The following is a 13,409-nucleotide window of genomic DNA, read 5'->3' as shown; positions in this document are numbered from 1 at the left end:
TAGTTCATAAGTAAATTGCCTTTCACAATTAATGAACCTTGATTCCCTCTTGACACTTTCTGTAATCAAATTAACTATTCATCCGACTTCGAAATTTTTTTTTTCGCAGCATCCTCACATCATCCTCTTTCGATTACAACCATTCGTTTGACGCTCTCTCTCCTGAGTTGCCCACAAACGGTGTACCACTGCCACAACTGCTGCCGACATAGCCCAATAATGCTTTCGAATTCAATAAAGAGTTACCCAAGGAATGAGCCTTTGCAGCCTAGAGTGTGTACAAGTACATGCAAGGCTGCCATTACCAGTTTTATTGAAACATTTAAATGTACCCGCTGTGGTGGCTCGGTGGAGTCCAACGTGATGGGACTTATTCCAGCCGCAGCGGACACATTTCTTTTGAGGCTAAATGCAAGGATGCCGTGTATACCGGTGTTTAAAGAGCATGCTAGGTGTCCAGGTGGCGTCTTACATGCAGGAGGTGCGGGTTTCGATCCCCACTTCTGCAGGGCACCCACCGGTGATGCAATGGGTACAAGCTTTCCGCTGGCCTGGAGCTCGACTTACCTGCGGGTGAAGTGCTTGGGAAAATGGGTCTCAAACACCACCTTGTGTAAAAGAAAAAAGTTGGCAGTGGCTTAGCTCTGCCAGGATATACGTTCAAGAAGTACTTTGATTTGGGCTAGTTGGTTCATATCTTGAAAGATATGAACCAACTAGCCCAAATCAAAGTACTTCTTGAGCATATTTCTTCTGCATTGGGCCCTTTCCTCTAAAGAATGAATTGCTTTCATGTGGGTTGCGCGCTCTTCTAATCTTGAGACTTATAAAATAAGGAAAATGTTATCATGTATGTGTATAGTGCAGAACGCATATCTGTCTGTAATAGTTGCGCCTACTTCCGGTGTTAGGACTTTTGATGACAATTTCGTTTTGTTGTGTGATAGGCTTGCGAGATATGGCTGGGGTGATGCATAAAATGTAGGGGTCTGGTGCAATAAACTTCAGTTGCAAGTTGGCGCCCGTCCTGTTGTGTTCGTGTCTCCTTTGTCTTTGTTGTTTTCGCGCCGTCCGAACCACTTTCAGGATATACGTAGCGTGAGCAATGACGTCACGTGGCTCTGCGCCGGCGGCGAGTGCGCGCGGCGAGGCGCGCCGGCTGTGCGCAGTGCCGTCACTCGCGCATGCGTAGTATGGTCGACGGAGGGAGCACGCGAAACGGCGAGACTGTGGCCAATGTAGCTCACGCTACAAAATGCTTTGTGCCAAGGTGCTCTTTAGCCACAGCTGCCCTTGTGCCACTAATATTCAACATCATCATGGCAAAGGGCTCCAGGTGGTTGAAATGAATTAGAAATTGTCCACTAGTTGCCTCTGAGCTCATAGTGTCGCTTTGGCAGAGTAAAATTTTATTATCTAATTTATCAAAAAGCTGTGTGCATGATGGGATAGGCCAGCTAACAGATTTTGAAAAGAGTCCCCAGAGAAGCATCCATCACCATGACAATGGGCACTTCAGGCATCCTATCAAAAACCATATCTTAAACTGTCAGTCTTAATTGTGCAGTGCCTACTACCAAGCCATGAAGGGTCACACTGGTTTATCCATATTTGGTCTTTGTTTTATTTTGAGCAGTCAATACATATCACATATATTGATTTCTTTGTATATAGATTTATGTAATAGCGTAAAGCAGACAGTAGAGAAGACTTCTTGGCGAAGTGAAAATTTCAAATTTATCGAATCTATAACAACAGGGGGGAAACAAATCCAGACAACTGAAATGCGGAATAAAAAGTGAGTGGTGACCTCCGCAAAAAAAAAAATGCAAGACACGACTTAGAAAATCGTGAAGATAACTAATTCCATCAAGAAATGAAACAAGCATGATGACAAGCACAACTTGACGTGTTCAGCAAAAACCTATGGTATTCGTTACGCACACAAAGCAGCTATGTGTATAACACACTAATTATAATAATTAACATTCAATATATATATGTACATGTGAGATATAAGCCAGTTGGTACAATCAGACCTCACGAAAGAACTCCACACTCAATTCGAGACGTATGAAGTTTGCAGATAACATTGGCTTCTAGGCTCACAAGGGCTCAACACAGAAGAACAATACTAAACAAACACCTTTTGTAGCTTTATTTTCAATGTTTGATGTCTCTGTGCACAGAAGATAAATAACATGTAAATCATTTCACCAGGTGACAAGGAACATACATTTATAAAACAGGACACAACGAGTCGACAATGAAAAGCAACGCTACAGATACCCCTCAATAAACAACGTGAATTGAAAATTAGGGTGACATAAACCGCACAGAAATCTGGAAGCAAGAAGAATTACTTTGCAGCTAAGTAAACCAAGGGAAAAATTTTTTTGCTAGATGGAAACGTGACAGATAGCCATGACAGTTGGTCCTGTAGTTTATAGTGTTACTTCCAATGAACCTGCAAGAGGACTTCAGCATTCAGAGTGTAGGAATGTAAGAATACTGGTATGCAGACCATTGTCGGTGAGCTTATTAAACGCCCTATACCATGTCCTACGAGAAATTAATGACTGCTAAGTTGTATGCAACGAAGCTATCTTTCAAGTCCGCGAATGAACCGACTGTTAAGTAGGGCAGTATTATGTCCAAGGTCAGAGATGGCTACCAGGGCCATTTAAGAAAACATGCCGCAGTGAAGCCAAATTCCAGGAGCACTGAAATTATTCACGCCGCACTTTAAAAAACTACGGAATTCCAAGATACGCGCAGGTTTAGTAGATGTGTATATATATCTGAACACTAAGTCAACAAACTCGAAGCTCTCTCGTTTTCTGTCGTCCAAGGGGTTACTTATGCGCTACTAACAAAGTTTATATGCGTATATGTATATTGAACAACAACACCTTGGCATACTGGTTACTTATTTGGCGTGTGTCTGTCTTTGGGAAACAACAGCATGTCACAAAAACAACACACAACCATTACCCGGGAAACACTAAACATTCTGGCAACATTACCAGCACTGGCAAACACTGCTGGTAACACTGCAACAACGTTTAGACGCTGCCCCGAGCTTCGACAGCAATGCCAAGGTGCTGCACTACAAGGCAGCACTGCTACTGCTATCCTGCTGAGAAAGCGTTCTTGTGTCGTTTGTGGGCCGCTTGTAAAAAAATGAGCATGCTGAAGATTAAGGACCAAGGCTCGGGGAGAAGGTGCGCTTTGTCTGTTCGCATAGCGACAGAAGGCAGATCGAGAAGGGGAATTCCTGTTAAGAAAAAGATGCGGATACAAAAAGAGCGCAACGCGCTCCCGAAAGACGAAACAGCTGCACCATCGAGTATTTCCACAGCCCCGTGCGTGCCGAAATCAACAGAGACGATGCGTGTTAGTGATGGGGTAATCAACAGCACTGAGAAGGCTGAGGCAGAACACAAAGACACGCTGGGAAGCTGGGGTGGCGAACTAAACACTGACAACACAAAAGGCACGCCTACGTGCGCACGGCAGGATGAGGAGTCTGAAAATCCAAAAGTGAGAAATGCGGAGGAGAGCAAAAACACAAGACGCTGAGAGAGCACGAAGATGATGTCAGACTAGAAATCGTTGCTGCTAGGTCGGGGTGTCGTTCGTTGAACGCTGGGAGAGTTGGGTGGGGATGATCGACATCGAGGCGGTTTTTATAAAACCTTTCTGTCGAGCTACACTCCAGTGCGTGTGTTGCGCAACTTGGCACGTCCCGGTGGACAGTTTGTCGCTTTGGCAACGCGCCCCTTTGCGCTGTTTGTCGCACGCAAGCCATTCTTCTTCCGCCACTGGCTCTTCTCCCATTTGATCGCACCACTTTGTCTTCGTCGTCGTTTCGACTGCTTTGTCCATCCATGCTGTGTCATCATCAGAGGCACGGAAGTTAAAAAAAACGCACCTCGGGTTCCACTGAAAAGGCCTCGACAGCCATTCGGAACTGTCCTTCCTTCATTCAATCCCTAGCAAAAGTAATGGCAAAAAAAAAAGCTACACAAATAATAGTAGTAAAAAAAAAAAAAACAACCCAGAACTGGGTTTTCGTTCTCTGAAAGCACCTTGCCTGACGGGGAAAGGCACAGTCAGGTATAATTAAAGCAGGAGGCAAAGGACAAACTAAGATGCAAAAAAAAAAATGCAGCGGAAAAAATAAAAACGGCAGTGCTAATGAAGTGGTTCCATGCAAATGTGCAGAGCCACATCTCTCTGTGCTCACTGACTTTTTGGCCTCCCAATTCGTCAACGCAGCCAGGAGAAGAAAAGGGATCCATTCCTTCTAAGACTAAAGGCGCCGTGACACATAACGCCTGGCAGTGACTGACTATCCTGTGCGCCCCGCACTCACCCACTGTGACGTGCCTTCACATGCCACGAGCAAATTCATACATACAAAAAATAAAATAAAAAGTGCGCCACCTCTTTAAAGCAGGTTGGCCACTACAAAGCACGAAACAATGAGGCAACGAAGGATGTCTCGCTGGACAAGTGACTCGGCAGACCGAAACTGACGAGGTAAAAAAAAAAAAAGCAGCAAACAAAAACATCAGCACACTTTGGGGATGCAGGGGATGACACATGACGTGCAATAATAATGTACAAATTAATGTCTACTATCTTACACCATTTACAACATAACGCCAGCACGAGGTTGAGAAAGCGCTGCAGCATAAGGACAGGCCATACGCAAGCAATGCTGCCGTAGTTTGTCATCTACGCTTCCTCCGCGTTCCTGCACCCCTTGTAAGATCCACACATTCACCCAATGGTGTATGAAGTAAGATGCCGCCTAACAACTCAGTTTTTAAGTTTTCCGATGTGGCATTCCAAAGAAGGCTTGAAGAAAAAGAATAAAAACCATAGCTAAGCGAAAATTCATAACTACAAGGTATTTAACCTTCTTAAATCGTTTTACATTTTATCTTCAAGACAACCTTTGAAGTCGAACGGCAGCAGCACTTGCTTACATGCTACACCTCTTACTGTCGAAACACGCTGCTTTGCTCTAGCAGAAGCGCTTGTGTGGCACATACAACACCACAGATAGTATCCGAGGAAAGATCCTCTTGGAAAATAAAAAGCAACTCCTTAACTCATGAAGGGCAGATTAGCCAGCTGCACAGATAATCCAAAATCATCCGAATTACTTCCGCTAGACACGCAATAGTGCTTTCAGACAAGCAAGTTACGCAGGTCTGGTAACCCTTCTTCCAGCCCCAAGACATTAAAAAGGCTTGGCGCAAGCATTGCGATTACACTGAACAGTGCTTTTGCGGCAGTGGTGGATCAACCATTCAAAGACACTGGCATGCCCGTATACGCTACGCATCAAATCATCACGAAACCTGCGCACCACGTGACGAAGCGCGCAGAAACTGCCGGCGTTCACGTGTTTCCAGTTCCCAGTTTCTTTTTTCCCGTCGTTGAACAGAAAAGGAAGAAGTCGCGAGGAGGCGTTGCAACCAAAGGGCGAAATGAACTTGTGTGCGCCGGTGGCAGCAGCTTGGGGTGAGTAGGGGGTGGGAAAGGGGTGGTGGCAGCGGTGGAGGTCGTGGCGCGGCAGCGACCGGTGAAAGAGGAGGAAGTCGTTGGCTGTGCTCGGCCTTTTCATCAGTCGGGACTCTCAATCTTCCCGGCGACTTCCTCAATCTTGACCGCATGCCCGTTGCTGGTGAGCTGGCCATTGGTGGCGTTGGCAATGGGCGCCGCCGGGCCGTTGCTCACAGCCAGCAGGCTCTCTAGTGCACGGTAAAGGAATAGGAAGTCGTCCTGTTTGTGGCGAGGAAGCAAAAAAGAAAAAAAGAGAACAAAACCGCAATGAGACTCCAAGATACATCAGTTCACAAGAGACGGTGCAAAACTGATCAGTGTTAGCTCACATGGTCACATAATGCAGGCATTATGCCAATTTCCGCAAAATTACTCCGACAGGGATGGATCCATGCTGTATAAAGTATAGACGAGATGAAATTTTTTTGTTTTAGAGCACAGCTCTTAAGATGGGGGCTAGAATCGGAGCCCGGCTGGTAAGACGTCGGGCTATGGCGTGCACGCGCCGATTATTGTTTACAGACTCGTGGCCTGGTGCCCGGATGAGCAAAGTTTCAGGAAGTCAGGGAACAGCACACAAAAAAACACGAACCGCGGCTTTCAATTTCAAATCTGCAACCTTCAGTTTTGTCCGACTGTGCCTAAAAGCAGAGGATGTAAGAATCCTGATGGATCATTTCTATTGCAAAATGAACTAAGAAGGCGGCACAGCTAACATGTGCTATCATGTGCTCAACAGCCTGGTTGCTGCTTCGCCCCTCCCGTGAGTGAGTGAGTGAGTGAGTGAGTGAGTGAGTGAGTGAGTGAGTGAGTGAGTGAGTGAGTGAGTGAGTGAGTGAGTGAGTGAGTGAGTGAGTGAGTGAGTGAGTGAGTGAGTGCGAGGGTACGTACCTGAGATTTCCATATTCCAGGCCTCCTCATGTGATACAGCTTTGCATACAGGTACACATCCACGCATTTTTCACTCTCCATCTGCTTGTACAGTGCCGAGAGACAGCAGAAAGTAGCCGCCTCTGTGCCTCCACACCTGCGCAGCACGGGAACAAGACAAGCGTGTTGCATGAGTTAGCACCTCAGAGCGACAACTGGTACCATGTGTGACTCAAGCATTTTACCATGGGCCTTAGTCAATGGTAGCCTTAACCGTTTGAAGGTTTTTGCCGTATATGTACGGCGGCGGTTTTCTGTCCCGCAAGGTCTTTGCCGTACGGGTACGGTTTTGATCTTCCGTTTGAAATTTTGCGCCAAAAGAACAATGCGTGCTCACTGGGGGGTGCTGCCACCTCTTAGGACTTACAAGAAGTGTTTGAATTTTGTGCTGCCTTCTTACGGAGGTAAGCAGAACTTATGTCTAGCTTTAGCGCGGCGGCACAGACTGCGGCAACACCCCTTTTGTAGTTTTGGTTTCGCCGCGTGATCGCAATGGAGTCACGCGAAATTTGAGTTTTCTTTTTGTCAGCACTATCTTGCAGGGGCTGCCGAAGTTGATTTCTATCTTTATTGGCGCTGCTCTTAGCTTGCTTATCACCGTTGCTCGCGAGGTATTCTCGCCCTCTGTGGCAACGCGCCTACACGGCTTCGATTCCGCCGCGGGATCGCAACGGAGTCGCGCGAAACGTGTTTTCTCTTTGTGGGCACTGTTTTGCAGAGGCGGCGAAAGTTGATTTCTATCTTCATTGGTGCTGCTCTTAGCTTGCTTATCACCGTTGCTATTCTATTCTATTGAACATTTTCCAGTTGTGAGTGATGCTGTCACCAAAGTACTGTTCCTAATTTTTTTTTTACTATTTATTCTCGATTATATACATTTTGTAGATTAAAGATCCGCAATAAAGTAATTTGACCACCTGGGAAAGTTTTCTTCAAAATAATTCGACCCTCAAAGGGTTAAGCCACAGGGGGCTGTATTAACGATACCGCTACTCCTATTGGTTGCCACCGGCCGGTGATCAACAGGAGGGGGATGGCGTTGGCGGTGATCAATAGGAGTGGGGCTTTCAGAGCGATCTCAGTTGTAGAGCGGCTTCGTAATACAGCCCCTGGTTAAATCCCGTAAAGCGATTACGCAACGTTTAGTCACAAAACCACATTTCAGCTGGGACAGGTTGCAGGTCAAAATTTTGTACTGTCATCTCAAAGAAAAACAAGGGATGAGAAAAGACAGCACTAGATGTTACTTAATTTCGACATGTATGAACTTGCTTAGTATCAAACAGCGCTTTGTTTGCTATTACTGATTCAGACAGGAAAGATACTTGCGCAGTTCAAGTTATTTGAACCACTGTCAAAGAGAGCAAGGCTCAATGTTTAAACAGCACTGAAATGAATGGAAGTTAGCTCTCCCTGCAACGCTCCTTCTGCAGACCGCAGGTCACAGGACCTTTTGATCATGCTACATGAGGTCCATTGATAAAAACTGCACAAAATAAGTGTATTCAGTTGTTTACGTGCAACCGATTAGCAAAAGCTGCTTATTTTATTTCATCTCCACTGGCCAGGGCAGCAATTTTTACGTGCTAAAAAAATAACACGAAGTGGTGCTGATGTGGCCAATACAGCAATATAATCCTGACTTCTGCATTGCTGGTTCACATGTTCAACTAGGATGATTGATAGTCATTGAACTCTGCTGCCACTGAAAGCTCAACATCTGTTTAAGCAGCCTGTATAAATATGGGTGCAAGCCAGTAGTGCATATCACTTTTCTGCACATCACACACATGCTCACACTCAATGACAATGACACAAAATGATCAATCATTGTTCATCATCAAATGTGCTTGTTGTGTTAACCTTCTCGTCCTTCTCTGTGTGTGCACACTACCCTTTGTTGAAATGATTAATCAAACTCGGTCCCGAGGGAACATTGAGGGAAACTCCATCCAATTGCCGAGCTCAGTAAAGGTCGATTTTGTCGCCGTTTCTGGATACGGCAATGTCTGTCCAATCGCAGAAGACGCATTTAATGCTGAAGAAATTGCATTTAGGAACTTTCCTGCCATTCGATTCAAACTTGTGACGGCTACATCAAAAAGGACTCCGCAATGTGAACAGTGGTGAAGCCTTGCCTCAGGGATCCGCCCACAAAAACGTCTTGCCACAACTGCAGGTTGCTTGCAAAAACAGAGCTGGCGGCAGCGATAGCGGTATTTCATTTCTTTCGGCATTTTCTAAGCTATACGGTAGAACCTCATTCATTCGGACTACAAGGGAGAGGAAAAAAAAAAAAACGTCCAAATTATCCGAAAGTTCAAAACACCGAAGTCCGCAAAAAAGTCGCCAAACACTGTGCATCGCAGTAAATTTATTTCGTAAAAGACTAAAGCAATGGTCACCTGCTTTAGAAAGTCAAAATGCACTGTAACAACTATTTATTCAATGTTCTATCAATGCTCTACTGCATGCAAGCTGTATGGGGGGGGGGGTGTCGAAGCAGCTTTGTTCCAAAATAGTAGAGCTATGCCAGTCATAGCTTGACACGACCTACTTCCAAGAGGTCGTCCCAATTAAATGGACACTGACGACAAACAGAGGTTTGTCTGTATCAACAGGGTATCCTGTTCTAACCAAAAAGAGACAGCTCTCACCAAAAACAAAGCTTCCATGAGCTAGAAAAAAAAAAAACGAAATACAGGTTCCACCATCACTGGCCAATTTCGCAAGTAAATGCGCGCGTAGGCAGCAATTCTTGGGCGTGGATCCCAGAGGCTACGCTACACCAACATTCACTTCAGAATGGTGGCAACCCGTCTTTTTCGCTAAAATTATCACCAGTTTGATTTGGCTAGCGGGATAATTTTTAAATCCGATTTTCTCAGCGATAATGTGTCTTTCGCTGCCGGACAAATGTCAACACAAACAGAGAGAGCCAGAAAACCAATTTTTACCAAGAACAACAATTGGGTGGAGTTGACCTCAACAGTCCGTTTAACCGAAATGAGCCTCGCAGCATGAGCTAGTGAGCGTCTGAAGTCATACCCTTACACCATGCTGCCAGTTCGAAATATCCAGAGACGCGAAATAATCAGGCTTTACTAAAAAAGCAGCTCCGTCATCAGCGGAGGTAGCTTTTGTCATTTTAAGCGAGGAATCTGTCCTCCTCCGTGTCCCTCTAGTGCAAGGCGGAGACATAAAAAACCACACGCACTTGTCGACGACGACGACGGGCCCATTCTGGTCCTCGGCGTGTCGTGCGGCCACCGTGCGGATGAGGTCGAACAGGGTGGCCATGGGGGTGCAGGCCTGGGGCCAGCCCGGGCACTGGATCACACGGCAGGACAGCTCGTAGTCGTCTTGCGTCGACTGCAAGATGAAGTCCCGGCTCACCAGGCCCGGACCGCTGGCGGGCTTCTCGTCGGCTGGCGCCGTGTCCGTGGACGCCGTCGTGGCCGTCTCGTCGGACGTCGGCTTCACCTTGAAGCTCCCATAGTCCTGCTCCTCGTCTGTGTCGGGCCAGAACTGCGGGTACTCCTGCACCACCGTTGGGGAGAGGAACAAGCAAGGGGCCCGAATGACGTGACCGCCACAGTTTCAACACGACATCACACTGCTGTGGACCCCCGTCAACACGTGCACAAGATGAAGGTCAAAAGTTGGAGGAAAGCAATACAAGCGTGGCTCAGCACGCAAACAATACGGGGAAGCTCCATTTCCAGTGGAAGCAGCCTTCGTCATTTAAACAGGGAATCTATCCGTACAAGCCAACTTCAATTTGTTCTCCTCCGGGGCCCTTTAGCGGCTGGACCAGCCAATGCTCCAACAGCGAAGACCTGCTACTGCATGCACCAGAGCGCTGGCTCCACTAACAAAGTCCACATCCTGCCTCATGCGGATGGCTTGTTTTTCTCTTTTCGTTGTTTTGTGTCTCTAGTAAATCTGCAGCGCGTTAACACTCGCTATCAACCGACCTCTATCTGCGAGGAGTGGTGGAAGCCGGGGGTTCAGAGTTTGAATTAACTGCTGTGGATACCAACAAGTTAGGATTACCGGTAGTTGTCCCCCCATTGACATGCACAGAGTTCCGCCAGAATCCGGGCATTAGTTCGAATTAACCGGGTTGAAAATAATGAGCTCTTACAGTTCAAGTAGACTCCCTTTAAGACGAACTCCAAGGGACCATGAAGACTGTTCATCTTATCAGAAGTTCATCTAATTAGGAGTACTTCTTAAAATGATGTTCGAGCATGCAGTGTGTGTCTAAATACTTCGTATATGTGAACAAAGCCATGAAATAGTCTTTTAGGAAAAAAATAATTGCAACATAAGCATTTATTGCACTACTAGTGCAGTGCATCAGGCACTGTTGAGTGTTGCCCAGTCTGTTTTTTTTTTTTTTGTGTCGAGAAAATCGTCTGCTTGCTACAAGCGTCAGCATATCACTTAACCTTCCAAGATATCCTTCAGTGCCCTCACAGGGGAGGAGCAGCGACAGTTCTGCTTTCACAGAATCGCCCTTTCAACAGAGACGTGGTTAGGTCTCTGTGCCTCTCCGCGTCGCATGGATCATCGGCGGTGCAAGAAAGCTTTCAATTTTTTAGCTTTTCTTTCTTTCCTTCCGCTGAAATACTGCTAGAATGGTCGAGTAAAGCTGCATGGCTTGGGCACGACTGGTCGTGAAAGTTCATCTTAACCAATTAGCACGTGTGCAGTGTACATCTTAAGCAGATTTTTTTTGCATTGACTCTATGGGAAACCAAACAAATGACCACCACTGTTCATCTTAACCAAGGGTTCATCTTAAGCGAGTTCGTCTTAACGGGAGTCTACTGTATATGTAAATTCAGTGCAACATACGTAGAGGCTGACAAGCCTCGAAACATAGCAGTATACAAAGTGCATGTCTACACGTATGGGGTGAGGCTAGTCAATTTTTCTGGAAGTGATGTAAAAATAGATATACATACATACTTAATTTGTATATATTTTTTTGTATATATACTTTTGATGCGGATTATGGTTTTTTTTTTTTTAGTTTGCAATTTCACCACACTCAAGCTGTCCTTCAAGTAGAATGTTTGCCTTCCCAATGAGCTTTCGCCTGCAAAGCATGCAAGCTTTTTGTACTCTAAGATGAGCCTTGGTTTCGGCAGCATTTGCATATGATTTCTTCCTTTGCAAGTGACACACATGCTGATAACCACTGCAATGCTGCAACCGCGACAAGAACAAGGTTTGCAAGCTCACGCTAGAAACACAAGGAGTGAGGCACGCAACAGAAATGGCAGTCGCTGTTGATGGGAGACGAGGTGTGGCACTGACCTTCTCGTCGACGACCGAGAGGACCACTACAGTCTGTGAGTTATGGTCCCAGACCATCTGCCAGAAGTCGGCCATGGTCGTCATCAGCGGATGCTGTGTCACTATGTACTCCCGAAGCCTGTTGTAGCCCTGCAAGGTTTTGTAAGAGCAGGTTGAGGCTTGTAAAAGCGTGAAAATGCTCAAAACATGCATGGGCCCTAAAAACCTGCTGACTGCTAGTTTCAGCACCTTGCGCCTCAAGGTCAAAGGTTTATGCTTTGAATTGTGAAAGTTGCCTAAAAGGGGGGGGGGTTCAACTCCATAAGCAGCTTTTTCTTACTCCACACAACAATATGAAACATGCAGATATAATGGTTGTGAAGGCAGCACTTTCTTAGTGGTGAGTTTGTCTTTTCGCACAAATCACTCCATTGCTACTCTGCCAAGCACAAACAAGAACCTTACATACATCACTGAGGCACCACACAATGTTCAGTCCTTGTATAGCCAACTCCCAACATAGGATTCTGCAATGAGCTACACTCCTGCTAACATATTTTATGAGACTTCTCAGATTCGAAAAAGTTAACTGCGAAAACGAGGAACAGGAAATCTCTCCCTGCCTTCAGACCGATGCGGCCAACTCTAGTGACAACTTCAGCAGACCAGCTATTTTTGATTGAACACATAAAGCAAGCATTATATAATGTACATAACATAAAACAAAGTATAAAAAATGCTGATTAAAGATTTTACAGAAAATATCAGCCACAAGTAGAGTAGGACTGGAAGAACGAGAAAACATTGTGCCCTCCACAACCTCAATGATATGAACACAGCTGATATGAATTTCAGGACGATACGAATTCGTAAAATCCCCTGTCTGGAGCGCACTCTCGTCAGCCGTCAGTAAATCTCGTCACCTGTAAATAGACCGGCATGAATGACTTTCCCATGCTTCTGCATACGGACTTTGTTCATTTCGGATGACACGAATTTTTCCGTGATCCCGTGAAATTCGTTTGATCGAGATTCTATATATTTACACTAGTCAGCCCACAAGAAGCATAGAATGAGAAGAGGGCAACACTAGAACAGAACTTCGAACCAGTTTGCACTAATCCATCTAAATCTTAGTTTCTTCGTACGCCATGCCCATTTGCATTTGAGCTTAAAACACCATCCAGCCCACCCATCAGTATTAACTACAGTTACAGCCTTATTAAAAAGATACAATAGACAAAAGCTAGCCTGAAGCAAAAGAACGCAATTTAGACTCTGTCAGCAGTTTATTTCCATGAAGGAATTCTGGCTGGCATCATCATCATCAGCCTGACTACGCCCATTGCAGGGCAAAGGCCTCTCCCACGTCTCTCCAATTAACCCTGTCCTTTGCCAGTTGCGGCCACCGTATCCCCACAAACTTGCTAATCACATCTGCCCACCTAAATTTCTGCTGCCCCCTGCTACGCTTGCCTTCTCTCGGAATCCACTCCGTTACCCTTAAGGACCAGCGGTTATCTTGCCTTCGCATTACATGCCCTGCCCAAGCCCATTTCTTCCTCTTGATTTCGACTAAGATGTCATTAACC

The 13,409-nt window shown here is 45.8% G+C and overlaps 1 protein-coding gene across 5 annotated transcripts in view; it reads right to left on the bottom strand.

The window, feature by feature from the left end:
* Positions 1-1,600: 1,600 nt before the first annotated feature.
* The window catches only part of Ptp99A (Protein tyrosine phosphatase 99A), a 229,624-nt gene continuing 217,815 nt past the window's right edge, over positions 1,601-13,409 (bottom strand). For all 5 annotated transcript variants that reach the window (XM_089551893.1, XM_089551892.1, XM_089551895.1 and 2 more), the window contains 4 exons: positions 11,839-11,967; positions 9,728-10,050; positions 6,472-6,607; positions 1,601-5,799 (listed from right to left, as the gene is read on the bottom strand). In XM_089551893.1, the coding sequence (XP_089408019.1) occupies positions 5,641-5,799; positions 6,472-6,607; positions 9,728-10,050; positions 11,839-11,967 (747 nt within the window). In that variant the 3' untranslated portion in view covers positions 1,601-5,640. The remainder of the gene's footprint in view (positions 5,800-6,471; positions 6,608-9,727; positions 10,051-11,838; positions 11,968-13,409) is intronic.

The sequence above is a fragment of the Amblyomma mixtum genome, chromosome 7, assembly GCF_055824585.1.
Source record: "Amblyomma mixtum isolate Tamu chromosome 7, ASM5582458v1, whole genome shotgun sequence".
NCBI classification, from domain to species: domain Eukaryota; kingdom Metazoa; phylum Arthropoda; class Arachnida; order Ixodida; family Ixodidae; genus Amblyomma; species Amblyomma mixtum.
The sequence above is the reverse complement of the archived record's forward strand: the minus strand, read 5'-3'. Positions and strand labels throughout refer to the sequence as shown.